This window comes from Hypomesus nipponensis, chromosome 14 (assembly GCF_054491055.1).
Source record: "Hypomesus nipponensis isolate SF chromosome 14, ASM5449105v1, whole genome shotgun sequence".
Lineage (NCBI taxonomy): Eukaryota > Metazoa > Chordata > Actinopteri > Osmeriformes > Osmeridae > Hypomesus > Hypomesus nipponensis.
The window spans coordinates 23,052,253-23,070,688 of record NC_140374.1 but is presented as its reverse complement, the minus strand read 5'-3'; the positions used below and the strand labels follow the sequence as shown (position 1 = coordinate 23,070,688).

The 18,436-nt window shown below is 51.0% G+C and overlaps 2 protein-coding genes across 2 annotated transcripts; one reads left to right on the top strand and one right to left on the bottom strand.

Annotated features, from left to right (window-relative positions):
• Positions 1–36: 36 nt before the first annotated feature.
• On the top strand, positions 37–1,261 carry nudt7 (nudix (nucleoside diphosphate linked moiety X)-type motif 7). The gene is made up of 3 exons (XM_084671295.1): positions 37–434; positions 545–703; positions 867–1,261. Exons 1-3 carry the CDS (start codon positions 243–245, stop codon positions 1,215–1,217), a joined length of 702 nt encoding a protein of 233 aa, XP_084527421.1. The 5' UTR covers positions 37–242; the 3' UTR covers positions 1,218–1,261.
• Positions 1,262–4,031: 2,770 nt separating this feature from the next.
• On the bottom strand, positions 4,032–18,198 carry LOC146259241 (uncharacterized). Its single transcript, XM_084671294.1, has 13 exons — positions 18,111–18,198; positions 17,869–17,987; positions 13,039–13,152; positions 10,590–11,241; positions 10,294–10,477; positions 10,010–10,200; positions 9,750–9,922; positions 9,402–9,536; positions 9,064–9,116; positions 8,838–8,970; positions 8,007–8,197; positions 5,823–7,905; positions 4,032–5,734 (listed from the first exon to the last, which is right to left on the bottom strand). The coding sequence occupies exons 2-13, from the start codon at positions 17,939–17,941 to the stop codon at positions 5,403–5,405; spliced, it is 4,314 nt and encodes a 1,437-aa protein (XP_084527420.1). The 5' UTR covers positions 17,942–17,987; positions 18,111–18,198; the 3' UTR covers positions 4,032–5,402.
• Positions 18,199–18,436: the final 238 nt, after the last annotated feature.

Sequence of the window (18,436 nt, the reverse complement as noted above, 5' to 3'; positions counted from 1 at the left end):
GTACATTCGATGTAGACACAACCGCGATGCCATGACGCCTACTGGTGGGACCTGTCGCTGCAAAACGCGGAAGCTAAAGCAGATAATCTACCAGTCGTAGTTAAACAAATATAAATATGGTTAACTCCTCGTTGACGTATAGATCAAGGATACAGTACACAATGCACCGTATATAATGGTTGTATTCTGGTCGAGTGAAGGTCGCAACACAACGTTTGTTTTGGCATCACTAAGGTCTTTCAATGAAGTATTCTCACTTTGGCTGGACGAGCAAGAAAATGGACATTAAAGAAAAAACGATTACCATATTGAAACGATATGAAATCGGGAGCACACATTCATATTTGCCGGTTCTGCCCAAAGCGGCTGTGTTGATACCCCTCTTCCAGAGAGATGGAGAACTACACGTGTTGATGACACTTCGTTCCTTGAAGGTCAGCACGAGTTAGGCTACTCTGTGTGTCTGGATGTGTTTATTTGTGCATACCATTCCTCAGCCAAGACAATGAATCGAGGTGAAGCTAATCTCCCTCTTTTGCTGCAGCTGAGGAGCAATGCCGGGGAAGTGTGTTTTCCGGGGGGTAAGCGGGACCCCGGCGACCGAGATGACGTGGCCACCGCTTTGAGAGAGGCAGAGGAGGAGATAGGCCTCCCGCCTGACCAGGTGGAGGTAGTCTGCTCTCTGTTTCCTGTGATGAACCAGGTACAGACGTTGACAGCTTGTTAGCACACACACTTATTTGAAGAATGCTCACAGGCAATTTAGAATGATATTGATGTTCCAGTATTTCACGTTCACCAATCATATGGTTTTGTTCTCCCCTCTCTCCTCCCCCTTTCTCCTCCCCTTTCTCCTCCCCCTGCAGAGAGGTCTCCTGGTTGTCCCGGTGGTGGGCTTCATAGACGAGTCGTTTGTCCCTCGTCCAAACCCGGCGGAGGTCAGTGCCGTGTTCACAGTCCCTCTGGAGTTCTTCACCAAAGCGGGGGCCCACTCTGCCTTCAAACCCTCTGGGATGAGCCACCCGCTGCACAGCTTCCTGTACCAGGACCCCAAGTCCGGCCTCTCCTACCAGGTGTGGGGCCTCACTGCGATGCTTGCCATCCTGGTGGCCAGTCTGGCCCTCCAGAACAAGCCAGAGTTTGATGTGGGGTTTGACTATGACAACCCAATAACTTTCTTTCAACATAATCTGAACAAGAGGATCAATAAACTATGATTCTTTTCTGTTTTTCCTGGATGTAAGCTTAGTGGTTCTGCGTATGTGGAGACTATTTTTGGCCTGTCTTGCAAAAATTCCCAGTTAAGGGTTTTTACTGATTCTATTTTTTTTTACTGACATACTTAAAAGTATACACATAAAAGTCTCATAATTAGTCATTATGCATTTTTTTCTATATATAATCAAATCAAGTTTTACATATTTAGAAGATTTACATTTATTCATTTAGCATTTAGAAAAAACTTCAGGTAGAATTAAAGTATATATTATATATATATTTTAAAGCAGAAAAATACGTTGATATCTTTATTAATTGTTTAATGTAGCAGCAGGATTACAGAAATATAATATACAAATGTCCAGACAAAGGCAAAATACACCATATAGCCAAACGTATGTGGACATATGACTAACACCTATATGAGCTGGTTGGACATCCCACTCCAAAACCATTAACCAATGTAGTTGGGATACATCATGTTCCATCTAACATCATCTGCAAGCCAGGTCTAATCACCCAACATCAGTGCCCAACCTCCTTCATGCTCTGGTAGCTGAATGGAAGCACTTCCCACATTAATATTCCAACTATCTATTGGAAAGCTTTCCCAGAAAAGTGAAGGTAGTTATATAAACCAACTCCATATTAATGCCTGTGGTTTAGGAACGAGGAGTTCATTAAGCACGTCTGTGTACTGAACAGTGTCTACATACTATCTGCTATGTATTGTACATGTTCATACGTGTAATGAAGCAGAGGGATGTTCCTCCCTAGATCGAGGGTCTCCAGTTTGGATAATAAAGCTTGGTCTCCAGACATCACTGCTGCCCTCTGATGCAGACGAGTGAGAGAGCAGACATCCTCTTATTTCCCTTTTCCCTTAAATCTCAAGAGGCAGACACCGAGACAGCTGACATGGTTGATAGCGGTTCTTTGTTGACAGGGTTCCAACCCACTAAGGGAGGAAGTCTTTACCTGTCCCAACACATAGGTGGTCGCTGGGTTCAAACTGGGGGTCATGGAATAGGAAGGTTAAGATTTAGGCTAGGTAGACAACAACTAGGCAGGTTGGGCTAGACAGGTATGGAGTTGGTAGGTCAAGGGTTAGGCAAGCTAAGGTTATGAAGCTTTACAACACTAAAGACAGCAATGACAGACATTAACATACACAGCAATGGTTTAGTCATCAAGGCACACACAGTTCTGCTGAAAGCAAAACCAACGACTCCCAAGACACCCCTGCAGTATACTTCACATTTAAATACACATTTGTATATTTACATAACAAAGACAGAACATACGTGTGCCATTTTGCAATCAAAAACATTTTCGGACGGTAGTTAAATATAGAAGTTGCCATTCGAGCTGACGTTGATCTCAACTGTAATTTTTGTACGGTTGAAACATGAAATTAGACATCACTATCATAACAAGACCAAGTATTTTACAGGTGTATAAAATTGAAATGTTTCGTCTGCTCTTCTGAATTGGTCCAGCTACAAAGACCCACCATGAGGTAACATTCACAAGACTTGATGTCAGCGGCAACATGTCTGGGTTGCTATGGCTTCCAGAGCCTCTGGCTCCACGATGCTAGCCTTCTGCTGAGCTTCCTCAGGAGATGCTAGCCTTCTGCTGAGCTTCCTCAGAAGATGCTAGCCTTCTGCTGAGCTTCCTCAGAAGATGTTAGCCTTCTGCTGAGCTTCCTCAGGAGATGTTAGCCTTCTGCTGAGCTTCCTCAGGAGATGTTAGCTTTCTGCTGAGCTTCCTCAGAAGATGCTAGCCTTCTGCTGAGCTTCCTCAGGAGATGTTAGCCTTCTGCTGAGCTTCCTCAGAAGATGCTAGCCTTCTGCTGAGCTTCCTCAGAAGATGCTAGCCTTTTGCTGAGCTTCCTCAGGAGATGTTAGCCTTCTGCTGAGCTTCCTCAGAAGATGCTAGCTTTCTGCTGAGCTTCCTCAGGAGATGTTAGCCTTCTGCTGAGCTTCCTCAGAAGATGCTAGCCTTCTGCTGAGCTTCCTCAGGAGATGTTAGCCTTCTGCTGAGCTTCCTCAGAAGATGCTAGCTTTCTGCTGAGCTTCCTCAGGAGATGTTAGCCTTCTGCTGAGCTTCCTCAGGAGATGGGATGAGGACATCACTGGTGAGCAGAGCTCTGGTCTGGAGAATGTCCACAGGCTTTACATGGCTGTCAGCTTCCATACACTTAAGTTAACTTTAAAGTTATAACTATTTAATAATATTTTGGGGGGGGATTATTCTTTGTTTTCTGCTCCTTTACTAAAAGAAGGACGGACACCAGCATGGGCTGACCCTGGGAGCCTGGACCCAGAGCTACACAGCACAGGCTGTACATCACTACCTTACTATACGGATGGTCAAAGCTTCCACAGATATCAGAATGATCCGAGTCACTATCAGATTTGGTCCCCATGTCCGCGTATGAATATTAATAACTGTGCCACATATTTCAGTCATATAAAAATATTTGACTTATGGGTATAAAATTCAAAATCAGATTGTTCCTGCGCCTGCAGGACATGTAAATATGATGATGTAAACAATGTAAACGACATGGTCATAACGTCTGGAATGACGTTGGTGTGTGATGATGTCACAGCTGCATGTGCACCCAGGAGCACTATGCATCACCCCGGGAAAACATTTTACATCAAAACAATATCAACTGGATGAAAATACATGACAAAATACATCTGTCTCAGACCTTCATGGTTCTTAAAAGTTTTGTACTTATTACAAAAAACAATGTAAATTATCCATGACATAGCTGCATTATGAGTAAACAACAAAAGCTATGTGAGATAGAAACTTTGGTGTGACTGACTGACTGACTGACTGTAGGTCTGTCACTGTTAAGCTCAACTCTACCATCGCCGGTGCCCTGACTGACTGACTGACTGTAGGTCTGTCACTGTTAAGCTCAACTCTACCATCGCCGGTGCCCTGACTGACTGACTGACTGACTGACTGTACCTCAAGCCATCCATCAATTCTCCTACCAAAACAACACAGATCAGTACTCTGAAGATGATGCCTACTACTAATTGATATAAACTGTTAGTATAAATACCACTCCTGTACATAGCACCATAGATAACATGTAACAGAAAAACACACTATCTATTCATTATTTCTAAATGTTTTTGAGCCGGTGAAGCACGTGTTTAACAGTGAACACAATCATTACAAAATGTCTGGAAGATGATTTAAAAATATAGTGACATAAAAAATGTATATGTTGGAAATATATACCTTTACGACAATGTTGTTAAAAGGGACGTCAACAAGTACAAATGTGCTGGGTGAAGAGGGAAACTGACATCAGGATAAGATGGTTACACAAGACAAGTTTATAAAGTGCTTAAGATACGATGTTTGTAAACCCTCCCCGGATCACCGTCTCCTTTGGGACCATGGCCCCGTCCTCGTCTACTGGAACAGACCATGCCCATCTTCAATTCAAGACAGAAAGAGCGCTTTATGGTCGTAACCATGGAAATCTCTCCTGAAACGTTTATGGTTAGGTGCAAGCAAAAGTTACAGGTCACACACACACCACCAATGGGACGGCAACACACTCCCTACTTCCTTGTCTGACTCTGGCTGTGTGTTTGAACTAGAACCAGAGAGGATTTTACCTCTGGCAGTGAACATTACCCATCTGACCCTCCACCTCTCGATCCTCATCTTTCCTCCACTCTCTCCTCTCCTCTCGTAAGTGCTAAATGTTGTCCAAGTATGTGGTTTCTCCCTCAATTTCCCCATTCTCCCACCCCATTCCACCCTTCTGATTTCATAATTCCTTCCCTTTTACTCCCTGTTTTCTAAATATTCCTTCCCCCTGGGCCCAAGAAACAGTCTGTTTGGAGTCAAATCCACTCAGAATGAGATGATAATGGATGCAGAGCAGTTATCACTGATAAGATCAAAGAGAAGCTCCTGAAAGAGGAGCTAATAGCTCAACTCACCAAAATATGAATGTGTTTCCCTTCAAACACTGTCTAAATATGAATGTGTTTCCCTTCAAACACTGTCTAAATATGAACTGTTGACATCTCGTGGTTCAAGGGACTTGATTCTTCGTATGTTCTGTCTTTGTGTATTATATCTCATCTTAGGAAGCTGGTCCCTGTCCTGCTTCAGCGACTTTGTGGTCTCCATGGTGATCACTGGTCCTGGAAGCTCTGTAGAAGGTCTTGTATTTTCTCCATGGTCTGGCAGGTCGTCATGGATGTCTGCATCGGGTTCTGCAGGTTAGTCTGCATCGGAGTGGACCGACTGCTTTCAAGAGTTGCTTGTATATTGGTCTGCATTGGGGTCTGTGAGTTTGTATGCATTGCTGTCTGTAGGTTGGTCTGCAGGCTGCTTTCCATGCTGGTGAGCATGGATGTATGCATGGTGTTGGTCTGCATGGGGGTGGCAGCCAGGCCCAGGGGGGGGTCCATGACGGGCTGGGGCTGTCCCGCTGGGCCAGGGGAGCTCAGCAGCTGGGAGGAGTCTAAAGAGGGAGATAGATGAGGACAACATTCGGTACCTATAGGAATAGTGCAATATTTTAGACATGGCCGGGTATAGCAGGGACTTACCGTTCTGTATGCCAAACACAAACACGTTGGCTTGTCCCTGTGTGGTCATGTCTCCCTCTGTCTGGAACAGCTGCTCTGGGAGCTGCTGGCCCAGAGTGCTGGAGGGAGCCTGGAGCTCCACCATGCTGCCCTGCACCACAAACATGGTGGTGGCTGAGGCAGCCGGGTCTGCGGCACCCACGTCCTGTCCTCCCAGGGTGCCCGCCAGGCCAGACAGAGAGGCCTGGGGCAGGAACAGCTCCACCTGCTGGCTGACAGGGGCACTGCTGGAACTCGGCCCTACTTGCATGGGCTGCTGCTCTTGGAACAGGACCCGTGGAGGACCCTCTCTGGAGGCAGGGTGGCCCACTGTGGAGCTTTGCTCCTGGAAAGACATGGGCTCAGCCGGGTCTGGCTGGGGAGCCCCCACCATGGTCTGGGAGAAGAGCAGAGGGGAGGGGTCTTGGGGGCAGGGGGCGGCACAGGCCTGACTCTGGGCACTGAACAGGAGAGCCTGAGGGTTAAGGGCTGCGGTGCAGAGGAGCAGGCCAGCCTGCTGGGGCTGAGACAGTGTGCTCCTCTGGGAGGCGCTGGGGAGACTCTGGAACATGGAGGTCTGTGAAGCCAGGGACTGCTGCTGGGGGGAGGACTGCTGCTGGTCCATGGGGGTTCCAAGCTGCTCCAGGGTCAGCTGGGTCTGGGTCTGGAACACGGGCTGGGGGGTGCGACCGGATGTCTCCATGGAGGAAAGGAAGGAGAGCTGTGGCTGCTGGCTCTCCTGCGGGGTGGTGAGGCTCGCAGACAGAGCCCCTGGAGAGAGAAACAGCGTGGGGCCTGTGGACTGCTGCTCCGTGCTGAGCCCAGAGCCAGTCAGAACGGTGAGCGAGTTCTGGAGGAGGGTGCTCTGCATCTGCTGCTGCTGCTGCATCTGCTGCTGCTGCGGAGGAGGAGGAGGACTTTGGGTCTCTGAGTGGTGTCGCGGGGACTGGAACAGCTGTTGGGGGGGCGAGGTGTGGGAGGGGGGCTGTTGAGGGAAGCTCGTCTGGATGGTGAGCAGCTCCCCAGATGGCTGGGCAGGAGATCCAGGGTGGAGCAGCTCAGACTGCAGGTGCTGCTGAAGGTTCCCCAGCGCCTGGTTCTGCTGAAGGTTCTCCATCATCCTCAGATGTCGCTGCTCTTGAGGCTGCATGAGGAGCTGCTGTCTCAGGTGCATGTTGTCAAGAACTTGCTGCTGCTGTAAGTGTTGTTGTTGCTCAATTTGTTGCTGCTGTTGAATGTTGTCCATGATCTGTTGTTGTTGCTGCAGGTGTTGTTGTTGCAGGTGTTGTTGCTGCTGATGTTCCTGTATCTGTTGATGCTGTTGGAGGTTGTCCATGATCTGTTGCTGTTGTAGTTGCTGTTGATGCTGTTGTAACTGTTGTTGTTGTTGTAACTGTTGCTGTTGTAACTGTTGCTGTTGTTGTTGTAATTGTTGCTGTTGTTGCTGCTGTTGTTGATGCTGTTGCTGTTGTAACTGTTGTTGTTGTAATTGCTGTTGTAACTGTTGCTGTTGATGTATCTGCTGTTGCTGCTGCTGCTGTGTGGCTAGCTGGTTGTCGTTGGTCCCTAAACGCAGGCTGTTCATGTTCTCCTGCACATGTTGCTGCAGGGCCTCCGATGAGGCCGCAGGGCTAAACAGCACGGAGCTCAGGACCTGTTGGACCAGCCGGCTGCTGCTGCTCCCCTCCAGCTGGGGGAACATGGATCCCTGCTGCGTCTGGGGAGCTGGCATGTCCACCACCATCGCTCCTGCACTGGGAGCAGTGCTGGACGCCAGCTGGGAGAAGCCTTCCTGGGGCTCCCGGAGGAACTGCTGGGGTACCTCTGGGGGCACAGGGGGGAGGCTGGTGTCTCCTGACACAGGAAAGGACGGTGTGGAGGGGATGTCCTGCTTCTGGAGGGTGCTCAGAGGCTCCAGGGTGGGGAAGACAGGAGCCTGCTGGAGCCCTAGGCCTGCATCCCCTGGTTGCAGAGGCCTGGGGCCGGGGAAGGCCTCTGGGTCTGGGTGGGAACTGGAGGTCAGCTTTAGAGTTTGCTGGACCGAGGCCAGAGGATCTGGGGAGGGCTGATGAGCAACACAAGTCTATCAGTTAGAGACAATTATACAATAAATAATACAATCAAATAAGTAACTCCTATGAAGTGAATACCTATAACCTGCAGTACCTGGGATATCTTGAAACCAACGGTGGGTGTGGGGTTACTGGAGACCTCCATAGGTGTGACATCCTGCCGTTTGGAGGGCTGTGTGGGGGAGGGGCACTCAGCCACTGAATGTTTGATCTTTTCTTCAAACAGGCAAGTTTGGAGCAGGGAGGTCCCCTCCGTCTTCAGAGGCAGCTCCAGGGAACCCTTCACTGCCCCAGGGAGCACAGCCAACACAGGGAGCATGAGAGCTGGAGCAGGACAGCATGCTGGACACACAGGGCCAGTGCTAACAGCTGCCACAGCTCTCGTTACATGACAGCATGCTGGACACACAGGGCCAGTGCTAACAGCTGCCACAGCTCTCGTTAAAAGATCACTTTGAAATTGTTGGAAACACTTGTGCCACCATTTACCTGCCTGCACCACTGCCAACACAAAGTCCTGAAGATCTTTACATTTAGTTGGTCGCTACACCAAGTCGCTACACCAAGTCGTAACCCATCCCAGATTCCCACCTCTCCACTGGTTCCCCTCTCCACTGGTTCCCCTCTCCACTGGTTCCCCCTCTCCACTGGTTCCCCTCTCCACTGGTTCCCCTCTCCACTGGTTCCCCCTCTCCACTGGTTCCCCTCTCCACTGGTTCCCCCTCTCCACTGGTTCCCCTCTCCACTGGTTCCCCCTCTCCACTGGTTCCCCTCTCCACTGGTTCCCCTCTCCACTGGTTCCCCTCTCCACTGGTTCCCCCTCTCCACTGGTTCCCCTCTCCACTGGTTCCCCTCTCCACTGGTTCCCCCTCTCCACTGGTTCCCCCTCTCCACCCCTCTGTGCCAGAGTCTGCTGAGGACATACCTGGCTCAGGTGTGTAGCTGAAGGGCTGAGCGTCATGTGATCTCCCAGCATTGGTCACTATGTAGATCAGCGCAGAGACGGGTGAGGTGATGGACCGGTCACGGTAGGGAGGCACTTTTACAATCACATGATTCTGGGAGGACCAATCATAGGTTCAGAGAGATGTTTAAGGACACTGTGTGTGTGAATGAGTATAGAGCATTGGGATGTAAGTTAGTGAGTTTACCTGGTGAAACAGCTCCATATCGATCTCTGCCTCAGCTTGCCATGAGTCGTCATCTAGGGAACGAGTGAGGAGAGACAGAGTGAGGGTTAGGGGGTAGGGGTTAGGGGGTAGGGGTTAGGGGAGGGTTAGGGGGTAGGGTTAGGGGGTAGGGGAGGGTTAGGGGGATAGGGGTTAGGGGAGGGTTAGGGGGTAGGGGAGGGTTAGGGGGTAGGGGAGGGTTAGGGGGTAGGGGTTAGGGGAGGGTTAGGGGGTAGGGGTTAGGGGAGGGTTAGGGGGTAGGGGTTAGGGGAGGGTTAGGGGGTAGGGGTTAGGGGAGCAACAGGAAAATGGGGCCTCACCTGCAGGAGTCTCTTGGAACACCACTTTGGTTCCTTTGAGGAAGTTCTTCCCTATGATGAACACTTCTTCTCCTCCTGATGCAGGGCAGCTATGCAGGCTCTTCTTTAGGATCTCTGGCACCCCTGCAGGCTGGGCTGGTCAACAACAAGAGCCAACACAGTAAAGCTGAGCCCGACATTCTGTTGCAAGAACTAACAGGAGAGCAGTTCTCTAGGACAAAGCCATGAGCTACAACAATCCTGAATAACAAATCCTACTGCATTTAACAAAGAACTCTGCACACAAATAAACACAATAATGTTTTATTTTATTCTGTGAAATTGGGCCGGTGGCTGTGTCTCGCTCACTGCATAGGATAGGTGAGGAGGTGGTCTGCAGGGTGAACACAGTGTCGTTGGGCTGGGGAACGTTGACCCTGAAGGCCAGCCTGGCGCGAGTGCTCTTCTTCTTGGATCCGGCAACGCCAATGCGGGCCTCCACATCCGCGTTGCGCAGCTTCAGGATGCCCACACAGTCCACCCTGGAGACAGGCAGCATGCACTGAGACTTGGGCTATGCGGGGTGCACACACACTAAGAATCATCTGTTCCAGATGGGAGAGTCTTACGCAAGCGTCATGTCACTGCTGGGCTCCAGAGGCACCTCGATGACAGTGGTGCCCTCCACGTCCACCTCCTGGCAGACTGTGGTATTGCGCCCCGTCACCCTACATGCCTGGTAGAAGCCGTGAGGCCGCACTCGACCCGTGTCGTTGGCCACAAACACCTGCAGCACCACAGGCTCACTCACCCCCTCCAGCTACACACACACACACACAATAGTATAACATTAAGATAACTCTTCCAAGAGGGTCCTGGTGGTCTTAACGTCTGTGTCACTCCAATCACTCACCTTGATGGTGGGGAAGCCTTGCTGAGTGCGGTCTTTGACAGAGCCGCGGCTGCCCTCTGTCAGGTAGCGGGCACGGTGCTGTGTCTCCGGCTGCACCAGGATCTTCAGCTCCTTCCCATCATGCCTCTGGGGGTGCTGAGCTGACAGGAGGCCGCCCTTCAGCAGGCTACCCGCCTCCACGGAGCTGCATAGTCAATCACAGGCGGTGATTACTGGCAGTTTTAGACACACATGAAACAGTGATATGGGGGGGTTAGGTGCTGCTGGGGGAGTGGCTAACTTTAGGCCCCACCCACCTGGCCTTCGAGCCGACATTGTCTGACCCCAGCTGCGAGAGCACAAAGTGCGGCCCCTTGGCGCTGTCGGCATCAAACACGTCCATACTGTCCTCCACGGCAGGGTGACGGGGCCCGGGGCGCTGGCGCGGTGTGCGCTTGCGGGACTTGCGTGGCACCTCTGTGTTGTCATTGTAGGAGGAGGAGCTTAGCAGGCTGAAGTTGGAGGCGGAGTCGTCGGCCCAGATGCTGCTACTGTGCTCCGAGTCTCCCCCAGGGAGGCCTGCTCCGGGGAGGGCTACCCCAGGGAGGCCTGCTCCGGGGAGGGCTGCCCCAGGGAAGGATGCTCCGGGAAGGGCCGTGGCCGCAGCCTCCTGACAAGACATCTGGCTGTTGTCCAGCAGATCCTCCGGCGGGGGGGAGATGCTCAGCACCGGACGACGCTTAGATGGCGTGGTCTGGGGCTGGACGGCTGCCCCCGCTCCAGACTCTCCTCCTCCCACAGGGCTGGACCCACAGCCCCCTGCTAGAGCAGACAGGGCCCCCTCCACACCCTGCCTCTCTGGGGCTTTGCTGGCCTCTGCCAGGTGCTGAGAGGGCTCTGGGCCTGAGGTGGAGGAGCTGGAGGAGGGGCCGGAGCCAGAGCCTCCTGAGGCCAGGGAGGAGGAGGCATCTGCAGTGTTGGTGGAGAACAGCGTTAGAACCTATGTCCATCAGAGGGCAGGCTAGCAGTCCATTCAAGCTGCTGAATTTGTGCATGATCTCTCCAGATTTGCCCTCAATCTTCCCAACTCTAAATTCAGCAGTATCGGTGTGTCTGCCCTCACTGCATGCCAGACCTCGTTGTTCAAATGTACTGAAGTTAAAGTTGAGATGGGTAGTATAATATGCCCCGCACTTATTCTTTTTGTAATTTATTTTTTTTACAACTTTCTGAATCAAAAAACAACATGCTTTGTTTTCGAAAAAACTAAAAACAAAAGCAAGCTATAAGTTGTAACATACACATTGCACACATCCAAATCTGGTCCTGGTACAGCCAAATTTGCAAGCTAGTCAAGTGATGCCAAATCAAATGGGGCGGGGCTACAGTAGAATGTGCATACAGTAGTACACAGGTATTTGCGCATGCCAATTGGTAGGATTTGGTTGGGACTGAGCGTAGCCATGGAGACAGAATAAACAAGCCTCTGACCTATGGAGCATAGCACTGCAGACCATAATATGCAGACACGCCCTGCCTCAGAGGGAACTTCCTGCAATACAAATGAGACAGCCAATGAGCAACAGAGGAGCTGATCATTCAAGACTCAACTTGTGTCAATCAGCACGTTGGGTGAATGGAATGCTGAGTTGAAGTAATAGACTAGCTGGTGTCTCTGAATACCATGGTGATCGCTAAGATTGAAGCCTTACAATCGTTTGCCCTCCGTCATAGGCTAGGAACAGTCTCCATTGTGAAGAGATGTAGAAAGGGGCGGCTGCAGGTCTGTCTTACTTTGTGACTAAACAGGAAGTGACTAAACAGGAAGTGACTGCTTAGTGTCTACTGTAACCCAGAAGACCGCAAACCTTCTTCAAAGCTACCCTGGCCAACATATGTAGACACAACAGCTGTCCAGGACCTACACTCTGGTCTGAGAGCTGGACCTACACTCTGGTCTGAGAGCTGGACCTACACTCTGGTCTGAGAGCTGGACCTACACTCTGGTCTGAGAGCTGGACCTACACTCTGGTCTGAGAGCTGGACCTACACTCTGGTCTGAGAGCTGGACCTACACTCTGGTCTGAGAGCTGGACCTACACTCTGGTCTGAGAGCTGGACCTACACTCTGGTCTGAGAGCTGGACCTACACTCTGGTCTGAGAGCTGGACCTACACTCTGGTCTGAGAGCTGGACCTACACGCTGGTCTGAGAGCTGGACCTACACTCTGGTCTGAGAGCTGGACCTACACTCTGGTCTGAGAGCTGGACCTACACGCTGGTCATAGACGACATAGAGGCAAGATCAAGTCCTTAGAACTCTGCTTACTGTACCAGCAGAAATCCATCTGGTAAGTTCTTACATCTGGTAAGTTCTTATTCTGTTTGATCTTTCCAGGTATAGTCAGATAAAGCCTTCTGTGTGTTATTAAATGGGATACGCACGTGCATTTATTGAAACGATAAGAAATAGCTCAACAGCAGAGATATTTGCAAATTCTCAAACACAAGGCTTATTAAATTGTTTTATTCAAGTACAATTTCACATTAGTATGTGTAATTGAACCAGTTCAGTCACCCAGTCCATTGAAGCAGGAAGATATTCTCCTTTCACGAGGTGGAGCAGTTTGACATTTAAGGGTCTTTGGTGAGTTGCCCTATTTGTTTTGATAGTGACGAGTCACATTTTGGGATGTTATCACGCTTGATGACAACTAGAGGTAGCAATGTGGACTTAGACCACCTGACGGAGTAGGAGGGGCTTACCTGCAACTATAGCAGCTGAAGTCGCAGGCCCCGCCTCTCCTCCGCTCGTCTGACTCATGGTGGGCGTGTCTGGCTGCAGCTGGAGCTCTTTAGGCAGGAGGTCATACACAGGCTCTGAGGAGGAGGGAGCAGAGGAGGAGGTCATACACAGGCTCTGAGGAGGAGGGAGCAGAGGAGGAGGTCATACACAGGCTCTGAGGAGGAGGGAGCAGAGGAGGAGGTCATACACAGGCTCTGAGGAGGAGGGAGCAGAGGAGGAGGTCATACACAGGCTCTGAGGAGGAGGGAGCAGAGGAGGAGGTCATACACAGGCTCTGAGGAGGAGGGAGCAGAGGAGGAGGTCATACACAGGCTCTGAGGAGGAGGGAGCAGAGGAGGAGGTCATACACAGGCTCTGAGGAGGATGGAGCAGAGGAGGAGGTCATACACAGGCTCTGAGGAGGAGGGAGCAGAGGAGGAGGTCATACACAGGCTCTGAGGAGGAGGGAGCAGAGGAGGAGGTCATACACAGGCTCTGAGGAGGAGGGAGCAGAGGAGGAGGTCATACACAGGCTCTGAGGAGGAGGGAGCAGAGGAGGAGGTCATACACAGGCTCTGAGGAGGAGGGAGCAGAGGAGGAGGTCATACACAGGCTCTGAGGAGGAGGGAGCAGAGGAGGAGGTCATACACAGGCTCTGAGGAGGAGGAGGTCATACACAAATTAAAAGAGACAGATGAGGATACCTACCACAAACCATGGCTGTCTGGCCAAGCAAACCTGACAAACACCATCCCTTCCAAAAAAGATCTCACACCTGCCAAACACTATGACTAGACCAGAATGGTGCTAAATATGCCTGGCAGAGGGTCGGGCGGTTGCTAGGATACATGGCTTCTTGATATGGGTAAGACAGTATGCTGCTGATGTGGTAATCACCTGATACAGAGGGGACTTAACAGAACTTACAGTCACACATCCCTTACATGGGAAGGGTGGGGGGAGAGAGAGAGAGAGAGTGAGAGAGAGACAGACGCAAGATAGAGGGAGCGAGAAAGAGAAACACTACAAAGTCATCACAGTTCTCACAAAGACCTTCTTTGTGCAGTTCTGAAAATAGGCAAAAGCTACACCCAGTGCTCCATGGCCCCTGTGTGTCTGTCTGTCTTTACTAAACCCTTTGTTGCCAACACAAAAACCATGGAAGACCCATTGGCTAAACTTAACACCAACTGTCGTTACCTAAAGTGTTCTGACATTGGCCTTAGAATTTCTTAATGTGACAATTTGCAACACATCCATACCCACATAGTGAAATGATGGCTAACAGACATGATCTTGTATGACCTTCCAAAACCCCGACCCTTGTCCTGTCATACATGAGTGTCATAATAGATGGTCGTTTGGGCTTTAAGCACTGCAGTGTTCCTGTCTCAGGTTGACCATAAATGGGCCGCTGGGCACACTTTAAGCATCCAGGCTAAACAGGGGTCTGCCCCCCCTCCCCCGCACCACCCTAACTCTATGCTGTGGGTATTTGACTATGTTTTAAGTCAACATTTGCAACAGTTCCCACCCTGTTTGCATTTAAATTTGAATCCATCAGAAGGACCAGTGTGATTTTGATGTTTGTTGCGATAAAATGCCTCCTCCACAGCAAGTTCAATTTCACGACCAACTGAATTATCTCACCACATATTAATGTTGTTATAATGCCTTCACTAGCTGCCACGCCAACTGTCCTGTCTGTATTCTTAGCATCTGACTGGGATTACGCTTTAAACTGCTGTTACAACAGCCCAACAAGCTGGAGCCAAGACCAATATAGTCTCTAAGAATGCCCAAGTTGATTTCATTCTTCTGGACTCACGTGTCTGGGCTTGTTCCCCTGTTCATGTGAGACCACAGAGGGGCATAGAGCTCCAGCTGCTCCCTGTGTCCAGCTGGCAACCCCTGCCTCTAGGGGTGCTAGGCAGGACTAGCACACTGCCCAACCCCTGCCTCTAGGGGTGCTAGGCAGGACTAGCACACTGCCCAACCCCTGCCTCTAGGGGTGCTAGGCAGGACTAGCACACAGCCCAACCCCTGCCTCTAGGGGTGCTAGGCAGGACTAGCACACAGCCCAACCCCTGCCTCTAGGGGGGTGCTAGGCAGGACTAGCACACAGCCCAACCCCTGCCTCTAGGGGGGTGCTAGGCAGGACTAGCACACTGCCCAACCCCTGCCTCTAGGGGTGCTAGGCAGGACTAGCACACAGCCCAACCCCTGCCTCTAGGGGTGCTAGGCAGGACTAGCACACAGCCCAACCCCTGCCTCTAGGGGGGTGCTAGGCAGGACTAGCACACAGCCCAACCCCTGCCTCTAGGGGTGCTAGGCAGGACTAGCACACAGCCCAACCCCTGCCTCTAGGGGGGTGCTAGGCAGGACTAGCACACAGCCCAACCCCTGCCTCTAGGGGTGCTAGGCAGGACTAGCACACTGCCCAACCCCTGCCTCTAGGGGTGCTAGGCAGGACTAGCACACTGCCCAACCCCTGCCTCTAGGGGTGCTAGGCAGGACTAGCACACTGCCCAACCCCTGCCTCTAGGGGTGCTAGGCAGGACTAGCACACAGCCCAACCCCTGCCTCTAGGGGTGCTAGGCAGGACTAGCACACAGCCCAACCCCTGCCTCTAGGGGGGTGCTAGGCAGGACTAGCACACAGCCCAACCCCTGCCTCTAGGGGTGCTAGGCAGGACTAGCACACAGCCCAACCCCTGCCTCTAGGGGGGTGCTAGGCAGGACTAGCACACAGCCCAACCCCTGCCTCTAGGGGTGCTAGGCAGGACTAGCACACTGCCCAACCCCTGCCTCTAGGGGTGCTAGGCAGGACTAGCACACTGCCCAACCCCTGCCTCTAGGGGTGCTAGGCAGGACTTGCACACAGCCCAACCCCTGCCTCTAGGGGGGTGCTAGGCAGGACTAGCACACAGCCCAACCCCTGCCTCTAGGGGGGTGCTAGGCAGGACTAGCACACAGCCCAACCCCTGCCTCTAGGGGTGCTAGGCAGGACTAGCACACAGCCCAACCCCTGCCTCTAGGGGTGCTAGGCAGGACTAGCACACTGCCCAACCCCTGCCTCTAGGGGTGCTAGGCAGGACTAGCACACAGCCCAACCCCTGCCTCTAGGGGGGTGCTAGGCAGGACTAGCACACAGCCCAACCCCTGCCTCTAGGGGGGTGCTAGGCAGGACTAGCACACAGCCCAACCCCTGCCTCTAGGGGTGCTAGGCAGGACTAGCACACTGCCCAACCCCTGCCTCTAGGGGTGCTAGGCAGGACTTGCACACTGCCCAACCCCTGCCTCTAGGGGTGCTAGGCAGGACTAGCACACAGCCCAACCCCTGCCTCTAGGGGTGCTAGGCAGGACTAGCACACTGCCCAACCCCGGCCTCTAGGGGGGTGCTAGGCAGGACTAGCACACAGCCCAACCCCTGCCTCTAGGGGTGCTAGGCAGGACTAGCACACTGCCCTGACACTCTGTTCTAGGAGTTTTAGCAGAACCATGGGTTGCTACAGTCATGTCAGATCTTTAACCATAGAGCCATGGAGAACCATGGAGACCTTCTGATCTGGTAGCAACTCAAGTTTCAACCTAATATGAGCCGTAGACTACACCAGGCCACACCCGTTCCTATGTTAGGCTGTGGCACGGTGGAGGTGACAGTTCATCAGTCGTGTCTAAGCATTGCTGCCCCCTCCTCACTTCCTCGTCTCATTACTGTGTTATAAATAGAGGCAGCCTCCAGCAGGAGCATATGGCCAATGCTGCTACAATGCTGCCGCCTCACTACGGCAACCACACAGTTACAGCAAGCGGCAAGCAGTCAGCCAGACTGTCAGCCAGCACAGGCAGTATAGCCGGTCACACTACAATGCACAATGCTGCCTCCTCAGCAAACAACAGCCAGCTAGACAGAGAGTCAGTGGACAATGTGCATGATTGTATTTGTGTGTTTCTGTGTTTATTTGATTGAGTGAGGTTGTTAGGTGAGGTCCACAACGACCAGAGAGGATTGGTCAAGTTCACACCATGTGGGCTATTTTACAGTGTGCCAGCAGCGAAGGCTCTCAGTTCAAAGACCCTGCAGTTGTACACCTGGGATCTGCATTAACAGACCACGAGGATGAGATCAGCGTGAGGAGGACAATACGTGAGCCTGTTCTTCTGCTCACAAGAGCAGCTCAACGTTGGCCGCGAGCACCCTGCGGACAACGCGCAGCAGCGGAAGCCTGGGGAATCTCCAACGGTCTTTTTAAATGAACGAGCTGTTTGAAAGAAGCTGTTAATAACCATTTCACACCTTCAACATGAAGTGTCATTTGTTATTGACACTGATGTTCTAGTCTTGCCTACATTAAACGGGTTGATCCGTCCTTCAGACGCACCCCAAACCTCATAATCATTTGACAAGGTCTGCAGCCTATACTATTGCTGTCAGCCTGCCAACATAAACAAATGAATAACACTTGAAAGAGGTATTGTATTATTTGTATAACCACCGTCAACTAAAGAGTACTACAACAACACAATGTGAATAAAACATCCTCGTGGACAGGAAAACAATAACAAAACACACCTCCTTCTGATTATGCTCACGTTGTTAGCTAGTGCGAGCTGTCAGAGGTTAGCTAGCTAGCTAGTTTCTCAATCTAATTTACTATCCAGCGTTAGCAACTAGGCTAGTAGATTACAGCTAGCACAAGCTAGCTAGCTCATCAGGCAAAGGCGCCAGGAAATATGAAGCAGATCATAGTCAGAAATCACAAGATACAAAATGAAATGTTAACGTCGTCAGAGCTCTTTTAATCTTACCTTTGGAGTAAAGGGATTTGGGAGAATTAAGGTCGATATCTGAGCTGAGAAGGGATATAAAATCAGAGGGCATCGCAGCGCTTCATCGAGGGGAGGGGAAGAGGACACCCTCTTTCAATCTGAAACGCAGTAAGCCAGTTAATATTGCCAATTTAAACTTTAGTTGTGACGCAACGCCTGAAAACGTGCTAAATTATTTATTTAAAAAACGTAATTTGAGCACTATCAAAACTTTAGCAGACCTAAGGAAGCTTTTCATGCGCCTATCCAGGAGATTCTTCACTTCCATCCAAAATCACACAGTTGCTGTGTGCGTGCGCTAACGGAACAGCCTTCCCACTGTACGAGGATATGTTTCAGGCTCCGCCTACTCACTACACGTTTGTGGGATTTGTAGTCAAACAAATCCAAAATACACAGGCTGCGCAAGTTTTAATGTTGTTTTGAAGATGTATACTATATCTTAAACGGGACATTTAGAATTAAATATATCACAATTATCTTAATGTCAATGTTACCCACTGCTGTGAATGTAGATGGTATTTTTATATTTTGTAATACCTTCATT

What these genes read in the sequence shown, in the direction of transcription:
- nudt7 (XM_084671295.1), top strand. Translation starts at nt 243, where the DNA reads ATGAAGTATTCTCACTTTGGCTGGACGAGCAAGAAAATGGACATTAAA. An exon ending in TGACACTTCGTTCCTTGAAG is followed by an intron (nt 435 to 544) that starts GTCAGCACGAGT and finishes CTTTTGCTGCAG; the next exon opens with CTGAGGAGCAATGCCGGGGA. An exon ending in TGTTTCCTGTGATGAACCAG is followed by an intron (nt 704 to 866) that starts GTACAGACGTTG and finishes CTCCCCCTGCAG; the next exon opens with AGAGGTCTCCTGGTTGTCCC.
- LOC146259241 (XM_084671294.1), bottom strand. Translation starts at nt 17,941, where the DNA reads ATGCCCTCTGATTTTATATCCCTTCTCAGCTCAGATATCGACCTTAAT. An exon ending in CAAATCCCTTTACTCCAAAG is followed by an intron (nt 13,153 to 17,868) that starts GTAAGATTAAAA and finishes CCTCCTCCTCAG; the next exon opens with AGCCTGTGTATGACCTCCTG. An exon ending in TTGGTTTCAAGATATCCCAG is followed by an intron (nt 7,906 to 8,006) that starts GTACTGCAGGTT and finishes GTTGCTCATCAG; the next exon opens with CCCTCCCCAGATCCTCTGGC.